Below are 14,092 nucleotides of genomic sequence, written 5' to 3'. Positions count from 1 at the left end.
CTTCATTTTTTTACCATCAATACTGGCTAAGCAGCATTTACACATTTCCCCAAGGATCTTCATTTAGATTGGAGTTAGGTAGGTTACTACTGTGTCAATATTACTGACCAAGGAGTAGAAGAGGTTAAGTGAGAGACAGCAATTAGTGCAAGACCACCCAGTGACTCCATGGCTCAGTTAAGATTAGATCCAGGGGCCCTTACTGATAATATGTTGCCTACAACTATTGTTCTGCACCAAGTTACAAAGGTAGCATGTGAAGAGCCCAATACTTGGCCTTGGTATTGGACTCATTGTAGGAAGGATCAGAATGTAACTGCTTGCAGTGAGTTTTCTTAGGCAACAGCCTACTTCCTAAATGTTCTGAGAACAGTTACACAGTAATTCCGCAGTAAGGTTTTCCCCTGTTGAATTCATTTCTAAATACATTAAGTCTACAGTGGTACCTCTGGTTACGTACTTAATTTGTTCCAGAGGTTCGTTCTTAACCTGAAACTGTTCTTAACCTGAAGCACCACTTTAGCTAATGGGGCCTGCCGCTGCGCCGCCAGAGCACGATTTCTGCTCTTATCCTGAAGCAAAGTTCTTATCCTGAAGCAAAGTTCTTAACCTGAAGCTTTATTTCTGGGTTAGTGGAGTCTGTAACCTAAAGCATATGTAACCTGAAGCATATGTAACCTGAGGTACCACTGTATTTAGAACCGGAACAAAGGCTTTTAAAGAGAACTCTGGTGTGTTTTTTTTGTTTTTTTTGAAAAAGCAATATCTTTCTAGATATCACATCATGGATACAGTAAAGTCCCACACAGTGAAGACTGAGTTGGGTATAGATGGGTGGGAAGCATTTATACTGGCTCATGTGAGGCAATGGATTAGTTTTTAATTAAAATTAGTAAAAAGCTTTGTGTCACTAAAATAAACTATAAGTATGGTATACTTGGTTTTTTATATATATATAAAAAATCAACTCCCTTTAAATATTTGTTTCGTTCAAAAAAGAACTGAAACAAATATTTAAAGTTTTTTTATATATTAAAAAAATGAGTGTACCCTGCTTTCAATTTAGTTTAGTGGTATGAGTTGTGGGGGTTTCTTCTGAAATGATTCAGCACCAATGGTTAATATATTAATCTTTAAACACTTATTTTTTTAACACCAGAGCTTTCCATTCTTATTTTATCATAGTACTGAATTCAGCGAATTCAGATAAATTATTTTTCAAAAACGCAATATTTGATTCTTCTGCATTATTTAGCAAAAAAAAAAAAAAGATACTTAATTTCATTCAGAGTTCTCCTAATTGTTTATGGAAAATCATCCTGGGTGCCTTTTTTTTTTTTAACAACAATGCGGTATTGAGAAACTAATGTTTGTTTTAAAAGGTTACCCAATCAATCAATGGGCTAAAAAGCACGCAGTTAACTCACTGAACTTTAACCAGCTAGCAGCCTGAGTTTTTGTATTTTGCAGAGACACGTCGCCTAGATGTAGATGAACTAATTTAAGACACACAGCCCTCTCTTCTTCCCCTCCCCCCTTTTTTTGCCAAGTCAAATAAAACCGGTTCCTAGTCAAATCGAAGGGATAATAAACGGGCTTTGGGGTGCCCAAGCTTGAAACTGATTCAATAATTCCCAGCCCGTTTGAAGGCAAAATCTTGCAGCCAAGCAGGCCCTTGATTAGGTTAACTTCCTCAAGTTGGTTTTGCAAAGAAATGCCCGGGGAGACGATCCCGGGTTTTTGGTCTGCTGGAGAAAAAAACAACGGCAGCAATTGCGGAGCCTATTGTGGTTTAATACAATGAGCTCAGTTTCTCTCCCTTAAAGGCAAGGGAGGAGAGGGTGGAGAAACTGGTGGCGATGGTGGACTGATATCTCTCCCTTTAAGCTATTTTTTCACACCTCGCCAGGAGAACAAGGGTGCTAAGCGTTGAGAAAAACTATAATAAAGCCAGAGGTTTCAATCTTATCAGGGCGCTTTTGGCTTGCTCCATTGTTCTCAAAAGGGAGCAGGGGCGGGGGCAGCGTTCTAGGACTGCATGTGAAAAGAACCCAAGCGTTTTGGATTTTATTTTTTAAAAGGTGTCCCACCCCTTTATTTAAACTCTGGCCGGCGTAATCATGAGATTTAAAAGAAAGACATTACTTGGCAATCAAGGCAGTATCAACAGTACCAGCTGTTGGGAACCGCAGCTGTTGCAAACCAGCTCAGGTCCTGGTTGGCTTCTGGAAGACCAGGATTGCTAGACCAGATGGGTCTTCAGCCTGATCCAGCAGCCAGTACCTTGTAGAAGTTAAAATATTGGACCCTTTAAAGAAAAACCAGTCGCCCAGCCCTGCAGGTTTATCCTTGCCTTGCTTAATGCCTGACACTATGTGACAGCCATCTTTCTCCACCACCCTCGCCCAATAAAGGTCCATTTGACAAAATCCAATGTGAGATGGTGGAAGGCAGTTGCCAAGTATTGGGCAGCTGCGCAAGGATCCCAGCTGTTTGTGACTTGTCTTTTGGCACATATGTCAGCATGTATGTGGCATTTCAGATACAGGCAGCCATTTATTATTAATATTACATTAGGTCTTGCTAACTACAGTTTAAAGGTGGGGGAATAAATGCTATCTCTTTAAGAAAGAAAGTAAAAGGCGTCACTATGAGAAGCAAAAAAGGGTCCAGTTCCTTAGAGATCTCAACTGGTCCAAAATATCTTTGTAATTAAATGGCATTACGGATATAGAAATGGCCAGTTAATGTCCAAAATATCTTCCAACACCATTGCTTAATATTAGTTTAATTAAATTATCAATCATTTCCCGCAACACAAGGTCCCCAAGCTATATTAAAATAAAACACCTAACTTCCAACTAAATGGATATATGGGATGGCTTTGCAGCTCCTAAATCTACTTTTTTTTAAAAAAAGATGTTATCTGAAAAAGGTATAATGAAATGGTACCTTCACTTTCCTTTCACTTTCAACCATCCCATTAAAGTTCTGTTCAACCCAGGGTCTTGCCACATTCTTAGGCAGTGTCCTCTTTTTTGTGGCTAAACCCAAAAGAAATTATATTATTAGCCAATATGCTAAACACATTTTACCTATCTACCCTGGGCTAACCAAGTCAGGGTGGGAGAGCTTATGCTAATTCTCTCTCAATAGGAAACTCAAAGGTGAGGCTTTCACACAGGTGAAGCAGGTAGGTGGGGTGGGAATGTTGTGGACTAAATACCGATGTTTTGTATGAAATTGAGTAGATTACTAGAACAAAGTCCTAAATATCTTGTCCAAAAGTTTGGTTTAAAAATATATCTGACACCTAGACATTTCTCCTGAGGGTCCTTCCCCAACCATTTGATCAAAGGATTAAGACAAATCAATTTTAAAGGAATCTACCTGGAATGATATAACTGACTGCTTCCAAATGGGAATCTCTATTTGAAGGGGGGATCTTAATTGCTGGAATTCTAATTACTTTATTCTTTTTAAAGAAAATAAATATCACAGCCAAATATTTATTTATGCCATTATTTTATTTAGGGAGATCAGTAGGAGAGAGGAGTTGAACTTTGGAAATAATCACCACCAAAGAGTATTTTTTAAAATAGTGTTTTTCTACTCCTTAGGTGGGTCTGATTTTCACATATAGAAATGAAACAGGGGAAGAGGACCCCAGAAACCTCCTTCAGAGGCACCAACTTGTAATTCTCACTAGCGAATTGTGGCCACTACGAGTGGTATCTTAAAAAGCAGCTAACTACATTTGCCTCACCAATTTGTGATAAACAACATTTCACTTAAAAGTTATCCAGTTGCTATTTATCCTGTATATTCGCTGAATTTATGCTGAATAATCAACCCTGAACAGGCAAGTTAGGAGTAAGCTGTTAAACTCCTGATTCTAATAAATAAATTTTAGCGGACAATTATTTTAAAACACACGCACATTCACACACCCCTACATCCACACATTTTAATATGTTTTATGGCCTTTAAAGATCTTTGTCCGAAAGCCAAAGGATTCTGAAGGTAGGTTTAATGGGGGTGCCTGCTCCCCCCCCAAAGGAAAAGCCCTATAGCATTTTATTGCCACCCTTTCTCAGGCGAACTCCCTGGGGCGCCTCTGTTCACAGGTTTCTTTCCAGCTGCGGGCGAGAAAAGGGAGGCCATCTTTTCCAGCGCCACCCTTAGATTTCAGCCCCGAGGGAGGAAATCTCTTTCCCTCTCCAAACTTCTCAACCCAGCACCCAGCACGACAAAGCGGCGCTCACGAGGTGAGGTCACGCTGATCAAAACCTCAGTTTCCTAGCATCTCCTTAGGCCCAAACTGCAAGGTTAGGGCGGCGCTAGGGCGCGTGATGGTAGCCTGAAGGCTCCTTCGGGGAGTGGGGGGCGTGCGTTTAACCCTTTCCCTGCCTGCCATGGCAGCTCTCCAAATCTCCTCGCCCAAGACGTTCTTTCCACCGGGGTTTCGCAATGCGCGTTTCCCATCAGCTACACAAATAACAACCATAATATTTAAATCCTGAATTTGTCTTGGGCTGTCTGCTTTCAAATAGATGTCATCCCTATAGTTTCGATGGCGAAGGGGGAAGTTACACTCATTTATTCAGAACAAAATAAAATATAAAAATTCCGTCCAGTAGCACCTTAGAGACCAACTAAGTTTGTTCTTGGTATGAGCTTTCGTGTGCATGCACACTTCTTCAGAGTTCCTGAATCTGGACACACGTGCGCACGTACAAACCCTTTTCCATCATCCCTTTCCTACTCAATGGATAAACAGGGCCACCATCCAGTCAGGTTCATTGGGGCAATGGGGAAGGGGGGGGGGAACCAAGCATTTACATGGAAACCTCTACATCTATCAGCCTTTATCTGTGTATATCTAACGATCACTATCTCTACGTCCAATACGAACTATACCAATGTCTAGCATTAACTCATTTTGTCTTTCTGTATTGGGTCTCCTGTACATCGCTTAGAGGCAGACGGGCTGTGATTAATATTTGGATGGATGTGCCCTCTATATTCCCAGAGTAGGAACCGGTCCTTCTAAGCCTCCGGTCAGGCTGACCGTTGCCTCCCAACAAATCCTTCCCGAGTCCTGGCCAAGCCAGGATCCCAGCAACAGCTAAGGAGGCACTTGGGGAGGGTTACGGGGAGAGAAGATAAAGCGCCCCTCTCTCTGCCTTGTGCTGACAGCGCACAACTGCCACGGCCAACGGGCCCAGCTTTTGATCCCCGTTTCTCTTTTGCACTTTCGGGGTCCTTTCCCGCATCATGCACAAAGGAGCACAGTGGACCCAAGACAGTCAGAAGTGATTAGGAACTGGGTGCTTGTGGCGATTTCTGGGTAGAAAATGTGCCTCTTATTTGTCAAGCCAAGAACACTAGAAACCTCTGTTCATTCGTGTTCAAATAAAAACCATAAATCATCATCACCACCATCACATTTTAAAATACAGCAGCACCTTTTAGAGTTAACAGTCTACACACGCTCAGTTTGCTTAATTTTCCTAGGATTCTTGCTGACCCAGAACACCTTTTCCATGCAAAACTTCTGCCGCTTGATAATTAGGATTCCCACCTGATGGGACGCTTCGCCTTTCCCGTGCCATGCCCTCCCCACCCGTCTGCGTTCCCTGTCCTGCCTCTCTTCCCCAATTTTGGATTGTCACCCCCTCGTTCTTGCCTTACCTGCGCTGGAAGGCCGCACGGCGAGGGGCCCGGCCCGGCTGGGCAGGCAGTGCAGCATGGAGTTGTCGAAGGGGCTTCCCCAGCCCGGGCTGGTGAACTGGGAACCCACGTAGGGCGCGTAATAGGATCCGTTCAAGGGCCGGAACTGCTCGCGGGGGCTGTAGGCGGCCGACTCCCGGGCGGCGCCGTTGCTCGCCGGCGAGCTGCTGGCCGGGTAGCTGAAGCGGCCAGACGCCGGGTGGGCGCACCCGCCACCCGTGGCACCGTAGGGCGCGGAGGGGCTTTCTGGGCCCGCTTGCGGTGGCCATGCCGCCGGCCCACCGGCCTGCCCGGGCCCCGGGGTGCTGGGCAGGTAAGGCAGCATGGAGCTCACGCGGGTGGTAGGCACGTAGACGGGCGATCCTGCCGAGGAGGGCACGAAGCCGCCGCCTGCGCCGCCCGTGCCCGGGGACGAGCCGTCGTAGGGGCCCGGCTGCAGGCCCTGGTGGTGCGGGTGGTGATGCGCGTGCGGGTGGTGGTACATATCCTCGACGGGTGGCGGCTGCTGTTGCGGTAGCGGCTGTGAGGGATCCGGGCTCAACTTGGCCGACGTGCGGCTGGACCAGATGAGCTTGTTGGCCTGATCCAGGTCCGCGAAAAGCAGCACGTCCTCCCAGCTGGAAAGGCCGGACGGTGCCGCGGCCAGGGAGACGAAGGGGCCCAGAAAGGACCGGCCGTCAGGGAGGCCCAGCGGCTGAGAGGTCTGCAGCGCTCCTCCCGGCTCCTGCTTGAAGGTCCGGCCGCCGCCGCCGCCGCTACCGCTGCCGCCAGGGGAGCAGCCTGAGGACGAGGAGGGCGACGGCGAAGGGCAGGGCAGCTCCCGGGGTGCCAACGAGTAGGGCAAGTCGTCGGGGCCGCAGCGCTTCAGCAGGCACCAGCCACTCTCAGCCAGGGCCATCCAGTCCCGAGGCGCTCAGCAATTCTCCCTCAGCCTCGCAGCGGCGGCGGCAGCTCCTGCTTCGAAGCTAGGGGGGGGAAAGAAGAGGGAAAAGGCCCGTTAGCAAAAGCCAGAGGTAGATGGGGCTCTCTCCCCCCACCTGGCCACCCACCTGCCCAACCACCCGGGTTCAGTCTTGCAACTTAAGAAGCACGTTGTTGTCGAGGAGTGCCTCTGGGCACGTGCAGAGTACTAGCTACTCACCACTAAGGAACCGCAACCGCGATCCTCACAACCGAAGCTACAAGAAATGGCTTTTAAGCCGCCCGCCGTAGCCCTGCTCCTCTCCTTTATTTGACACCAAATAAAACGAGGCCTGTGGAGAGTGCGCGGCTCTCCGTTCCCACATCAGCGGCCGCGCAGTTCTCCGGATCTTTCGCGGACAAGCACAAGAAGCGAGCCCTTTCCTCCTCCTTGGGTTTCCCCAATCCCATCCCTGCCACGGACCCGCTGGACAATCCGGCCCTCTTTCCTCCTCCCCAGCCTCGGCTTTCCCACCTGCAAAACGGAGCCGAGCCAGTGGAGTCAGCCGCGAGCGCAGCGCAACGAAGCTCTTTGAGCTCCGCGGAGACGCAGCAGGAAAGCGCAGCGCCTGCGCCGCGTCAAAAGGAAAGCAAAGCCAACAAGCGGGCTTGGGATGGGTGGGAAGATCTCAGCAGGCTACTCCTCGCTTGGTCCCACCTCAGCGTCTTCCAGGATCGGGAATCCCTCCGGCGTAGCGCCTGCCCCCAGAACAGCAGCCGCAGCGCTCAGCCTGCCCGCCCGCCGCCGCGCCGGGTCCGCTCGCTCCGCCCGGGCTGCCTTTTGGTTACAGGCACAGCGAGTGACAAAAGCAAGAGGGGGCGGGGGCTGTGGGCCGCCTCCGCCAGGACCAGCCACCCCCGCCCACCAACAACCCGCTCGCCGCCCAGCCCCACTGCTTGGTTTCAGCCAATGAGTCACTAGAGTGGCTGCAGAATGAAAACAATTCGCAATGCAAGCAAACGGGGGCGGCGGAGAAAAGGTGCTGCCGAGCAGCCCAAGGGCGCAATGGCAGGAAAGTCAGGGGGTGATCAGTGACATTGTCCCTTCTTGGGGGTCCCAGGGCAGGCAGGCAGGGTCGGGGTTGGCTGTGTGGGTTGCCCCCACCCTCGAAGATCAAAGCTGCCAAGGGGGAAACTGAGGAGGAGCAGGAGGTTGGTGCCAGTCTAAGCCACGGTTCCTGCGCCTCCTCTCCGGCTCGCCGCGGCCTGCCGAGGGAAACCCGCCTGTGCATCTTGGGAAGGGGGCCTCTTCCGCAGGTCAATGCTTGCCGTCTCGGCCTTATTCCAGCCCTCCCCACGATCCAGGCTCCGGATCATTGATCCGGGGAGCGCCCCAGTGCCGCCGCAGTCTGCGCCCAGAATCCGCCCTCCAGCCCCAGAGGATCTATGTGCCCAAATTCTCCCGCGAAAGGCGCAAAATGGGGGTGGTTGTTCCTCAGGGTAGGGGGCCCCGAGATGTCAGCGATCAGAGGCCGACGGGGGAGATTAGGCAGACACCGAGAAGAGGATGCTGACTGCCCGGGCTGGGGGCCTCGCCGGGCCCTGGGGAAGTCCAGGGTCCCCCCTCCCTCTCCAAGTTCCCCAGTCTCACCTTTGTGGCGGCGGCGGCTCTGCGAGGGTCCTTGTCGGGTGTGTCTCGGCAGGCGGCAAGACTGCCAAGGCGGAGAGGCGAGGCGAGCGGGGCTGCGCGGCGGCTGCTGTACGTATAAAAAAGCCGAGCGAAAGGAGGCGCCTCTCTCCTCGCGGCCGGAAAAGTGCAGCCAGCAAGTCCTGATTGGAGTCAGGGAGCTCTGAGCAAACAGCGAGGAGAGAGAGTGGGGGCAGGGAAAAAGGGACGGTGGGGGTGGCTTGGCGGGGGTGCCCGCCCCAGCGCCAGGCAGGCCCCCCCCCCGCGCCCAGGAAGAGAACCCGGCGCTGGGGAGGAGAGGCCAAGCCAGCCCTCCCCTCCCCTTGTAAGCCAATGAGGTGCTGGGGAAGGAGGCGAGGGGAGGCTGGAACAGGATCGGGTAAAGCAGAGCGCAGGCAAAATCCCTCCGGCAAAATGCGCGGCTCTCAAAATTGCCTCAGGGATTCATGCGCAATACCATCCCTTCCATCTTTCCCCTTTATGTTTCCTCATATTCTATCGCTTCAGGGTATCACATCCTTTTCCTGGTAAATAAATGAACAAACAAACAAACCATTTTCCTCCTCTGATTTTAAATTCAGTCATGGGTAAGGCTTATATTTCTTCCTGTATATTGTTTCTTCGTTTTTCTCCTCGCTCCTCTAGTTCTGCGAAGATTCCTCTGAAGGAATCAGGAGAGAAAATGTGTTTTCTTTTATTTTGAAGTTAAAGGAGCCTTCCTCCCCCTTTTTTCCGCTTCTGATCCCTCCCAGGCAGCTGAGCCCATGTCCCTTTGCCCAGGACCAGATCTGCGGAGATCCAGGGTCTCCCGGCCGGGCCAGATCTCCCTCCTGGACCTCGGTTCCTTCCTTCCTTCGGGGGCCTTCCCTGCCCGCCGGTCTCTGCCTTTCCTCTCCTCCTCTCGCTCCCTCGCCCCGGCCTTTGGCTCTCTTATCTTAACTGCATACACACCGATATGGTACTTAACAGGAAAGTGACTGGAAATTAAAATAACTTCTTCCCTCAGAGGTTATCAACTAGGTATCTGTCATCATCAGTCGGTCCAGAAACCAAGGCATCTGCGCCCAAGAGCTGGCTCGGGTATCTCTCTCTCTCTCTCTCTCAGTGGATTTTTGAATTGTATCGGTCGGAAAACAATTTCGTGGCCTCGGCGAAGCGGGCTGCGTTTCTCGGCGGTCCTCCTGGGCACAGACGCCTCGGTTTCTCATCGGGCGACAGGTTTGTGTGTGCGTGTGGTATTATTGTCTTTTCTAGACAAGGAAAGAGGGAGATCCCGCCACTACCTATTTGGATTGCTAGGAATTTTTTATATATATTTAATAATCTTTGAGTGTACTGGTCAGAATACACTGTGTGCTGTATGGATCCATATATATACATGTATTTATTGTTTACGCGCGTGCTCATTACACGCACACACAGTCATTTTATGTATGTGCCTCGGTGTTCGCGCCTGCAATGCGTATGAGAGAGAGCAAATGTGTCGTTTAACACATTTTCTTGGGAAAAAACCCCTTAGTTTATTTCGGTTAAACTTCTAATTGCAACGGAGAGAGTGGGTGAAGGAAAAAGAAAATATAGCCATTTCCTACTGGAGATGACAGAAGAAAATGACACTTAATGACTCAGACATAGAAACAAATCAAAAAGGTAATTCGACTTCACAGCCTCCCTGGAAGGGAAAGCGGGAGTTGAGATACTTGAAATGAAAAATGGATCGAATCTATTTTTGTCATCTTCGTGCATATATGGAGAAGGTTGTGCTTGTTAACAGCCGAGTTTCAAGATGATCCAAAAGTGCGCATGGCTGTGCATGGCTGTGCAGAGATCCACAAGGCGCTGGGATCCGAAAGGAAGGCTGCCTTTCGCTCTTCGTCTAGTTTTCCCCGGGGACAAGTCGGCTGCAAAACACGCTCACAGCCCCACCGTTCTGTGCCCTCCTCCCAAAGCCCCCGTGATTCAACTTCCTAGGCGAAACTACGCTATATGGAAAGCGCACACGACCCGCAACCCCCCTGCCCCAGGATGTGTGAATTGCTGGACTGTTGCTTGCGAAAAACAAATGAAAACCCTATGCTGGTGAATCCTTCCTTCTTCGTCATTATCGGAAGCTAGGCAAGGAGCTTTTGCACCCAAAAGTGCGAGCTTCAGGGTTTGTGTGTGTGATTGTAGAGACTTGAATGAAGGATCCACTCTAGGAGGAGCCATTCCAAAGGGCGCCAGGCTGGGCGATTTAGGGACACCCCAGTCCCCGCCGTGCCAGGGCTTGGAGCGACGGCTCCTCAAAGCTCTGATTTCTCCAGTGGCTCAAAGGTGACCTGCTTTGTGAGCCTCTAGTCTCCCAAACTTTTTTCCTCGCCGCTGAGCTGCGCCCCGCCCCCTCTTTTTCCAAAGGGCTCCGAGATAAGCAACTTTTGCCTGTGGAAGAAGGGGCCTTATGCGGGTCTCCCCTCCACACCTCTGTCTCCCTCTGGACTGGGGCGGCTCCTCCTGCCTCCAGCCTCGCTCAGCTGAGAAACTGGCAGGGCCCGTCTTTGCCCTCGGCATGTTCTCGGCTCTCGGAAGAAGTCAAGCAAGCCCGGAGGTGGAATCCAGGAGGACGTTACCTCGGGCGGAATATTACAAAGAAGGCAAGGGAAAAGAGAAAAAGAGAGAGATGACAGGGAGAGAAAAGTCTTTTGGTTCGGGGGCAGATCTGAGAGAGGCGAAAGGTGATGTTAAACACGATTTGTGTTAGTAGTTCCAGTAGGGCGAGGTTGTTAATTTTTTTATATACCTCTTAATGTCGGAATAGGCTTCTAAGCGATTTGCAAAGCACAAAAACCAGCCAGGCATTGAAACATACCGGTACTAGTTTCTTCTAAGGAGTGTTTGCAGAATGGGATTGTGTACCGTTAGGGTTGCATATTAGAACGACCCTAAACACACACACGTATACACCCTTGTGCACTTGTCTACCATAGAATCATAGAATTGTAGAGCTGGAAGGGACCACGAGGGTCATCGAGTCGAACCCCTGCAATGCAATGATCTTTTGCCCCACATGGGGCTAGAACCCAGGAGTTATGATACAGTTATGATGACGAGAGCAAAAAACAAACAAACCCCCAAACATCTAGTGCTCCAGTCGACGCTCTTTAGAAGTGGTGGAAGGCTGTCGCTGTTATCAGTCTTGGTTGCGGTGCGGTGCGGGCCAGCTTCCCGGTTTCACAGCACTCTTCGCCTGAGTAAGAGCCCTGAGTAATCAGACTCGCATACTTGTTGCACCATCCAGCAGAGCCAAGCGAGGCGGTCCTGTCTCTCCTTCCAGACCCAAAGGGAAAGCCTCCGTAGGCAACAGTCACTGCCCCTAAACCCAACCTTCCTCACAGGGTTGTTGTTGTGGGGGGGGGAGTTAAAGGGGGAAGGGGGAAACCCTTGTATGCCTTGGAGGAAAGGGTGGGATTTGAATGCAATAAACAAATAAGTAAATGTGCAGATGCTGGCATATAGCAGGAAAGAGAGAACGCCTGGCAGATGTCTCTAGACGGGAATGAGAAGCAAAGACCAAATCAAGTAAGTAAGTAAGTAAGTAAGTAAGTAAGTAAGTAAATAATGCTTAACTAACTGACCAATTGCATTGCGGATAACTCGGTCCTGCCCCCCCTAACATAAAGCCTCCTCTCCTAAAATAAATCCTGGCTATCCCCATGCCTCTCTCCATAGGAGCTAACTCTTAGGGGCCGTGGGGGCTTGGTGGGGGCCCCCACAATAAAATATTTGAAGCCCCCTCCACAAAGTTGATGGACATTCCTATTCAAATGGTGTGTGGTTTTTGTTTGTGCACTGTGTCATGTGATCGATTACGCGGAGCGGGGCTTACCTGGGCCCCCACAGTATTTTATTCAAGTTGGCACCCCTGTCTCCCTCCCTTTACCGAACCAGTTAGTTGGGGCTCCCCACGTTCCTCATCTGCTAGCAGGGAATGGCCCCCGCACCACGGGCCAACTACTGACAGTCATGCTTGGGCCAGATGTAGCTCGGGGGCTGCCAGTTGCCTATCAGGGATCCAGGGGCTCTCCTCTTGCTTCACCAGGCGATGTCGTGCCGTCGCCCCGTCGAGCAGGCAGGGAGGAGGCGAGCCTCTTCCTTCGGTTGCTCGTCAGCGGCGCTTTCTACCGGGGGGGGGGTTGTTTTGGCTAAGGCGCTCAGGCAGGCAGGCAGCCCCCCACCCCACCCCAGTCTGCGTTGGAAGCAAAGACTTCGAAGGGGAGGACGGAGGAGTCGTCCTTGCACCGCAGCCTTGTTTGCTTTTCAGGTCTAGAACTGGCGTCGCAAGTACGTGAAAAGCAGGACCAAGGGCAGAACGGAACAACCGCGTATTTTTCGGATGGGTAGACGCGTCATTGAGGAGAAGCGCGCAGCTTATTCAAGGGAGCTTTAAAGAACTGTCGGATTTATTCTGCCGCAAAGCTCCGTAGACTAGAGTTGACTTCCTCATTTGTCACAAGAAATCTGCGAAATCTTCAAAGGGCCACGAGACTCGTCATATTTCATGACACCTTTTGCTCCCTTTTCCTTGCCAACGACACCTCTCTCTCTCTGCCTTTCTCGCTTAAAGAGACGGGCGAAGGTGTCGGCCATCAATTGCTCACTTCATTAGGGACAGGTTTTATTTTATTCATTTTATTTAAAATGGCTTAGCCCTACCAGAATGGAAGCGGGTTCAGTTTACACGTCCGCATGCGTAGTCTCAATTTGAGAGGACGTTTAGGATTTTCACAAATTAATGTTACTGATTTTGTACACACGCACGCACAAACAGATCTGGAAAACATTTAATCCACTTTCATCACAGTGACGTTTTAATTATTCGAAAAATCCACCAAATGAGCTTTTCAGTGGTTTGTGTGAAATCGTTTTTTTAAAATAACATTTCTGGAGGAGTATCGTCGATCATACAGCCCTTGTTTGTCTATATAACTTAGTACGGTACGCTGGGATTCAGACTTACATGTGGTTCTTTTCTGGAAAGCGAGGACTTGCAAATCGGACCCTGACAAAGGACACTCCACTCTCCTGTGTACGCGTGTTCCGGGGCTCTATTATGAGTCAAAAAAAGGAGAGAGGATGCAAATGGGATTAGATACCGGTACTTTGTACATGCCCAGAAGAAATACTCATTTCCACGCCGGAAATCTCTGTCCTAGATACCTCCGCCCCGATAACGGGCGTTTGGGAATTGATAGTTATCCACTGTTCAGTAAAAAGCACTTTTCTTATGCTCAGGGACACTCTCTTGCTTATGATTAACCCTTAAAATTGAGGACAGCGCCCTGGCACAAATGAAACTCTGATGCTATCTCGATTGGTTGGGTTGGTCCAGTCTAAGGTCAAAACATACTTAATAGAACGTAAGTGCAGATAAGTAACTTAGATGTTTACTCTGTGAGTTATTGACACTTTCAGATCCCAGTGAACTGAACCTGAAAAGTTAATCACGATGACTAATGTAAGTCTTTTTATTACTTCAAAGTGGAACCAAATGCAAGTAATTTCGGTTGTACTCCTTTGCACGCTCACCTGGGAGTAAACAGCACACAGCTGAGTAGACATACACAGAATTGTGTTTTTATTCTGGATCCAATCCATTCACACACCACCAATTGCTGACGGGGTTTTTTTCGGGGGAGGGGGACCGCGGAACAGAATAGCTGTAACCGGGATCCCTCATGTGGCTTCAGAGAGACAAGAAGAACTGGATTTTACCCATCAGCTGTTTTGAGCAAGTTG

At 49.7% G+C, this 14,092-nt stretch overlaps 1 protein-coding gene across 1 annotated transcript in view; it reads right to left on the bottom strand.

Moving 5' to 3' along the window:
• Window positions 1–6,694, bottom strand: part of GATA6 (GATA binding protein 6) — a 32,228-nt gene extending 25,534 nt beyond the window's left edge. The window contains exon 1 of the mRNA XM_033155025.1: window positions 5,695–6,694. Coding sequence (XP_033010916.1) covers window positions 5,695–6,631 — 937 coding nt within the window. The 5' untranslated portion in view covers window positions 6,632–6,694. The remainder of the gene's footprint in view (window positions 1–5,694) is intronic.
• Between the last annotated feature and the right edge of the window lie 7,398 nt (window positions 6,695–14,092).

This window comes from Lacerta agilis, chromosome 7 (assembly GCF_009819535.1).
Source record: "Lacerta agilis isolate rLacAgi1 chromosome 7, rLacAgi1.pri, whole genome shotgun sequence".
Taxonomy (NCBI): domain Eukaryota; kingdom Metazoa; phylum Chordata; class Lepidosauria; order Squamata; family Lacertidae; genus Lacerta; species Lacerta agilis.
This window is presented reverse-complemented; position numbering and strand designations above follow the sequence as displayed.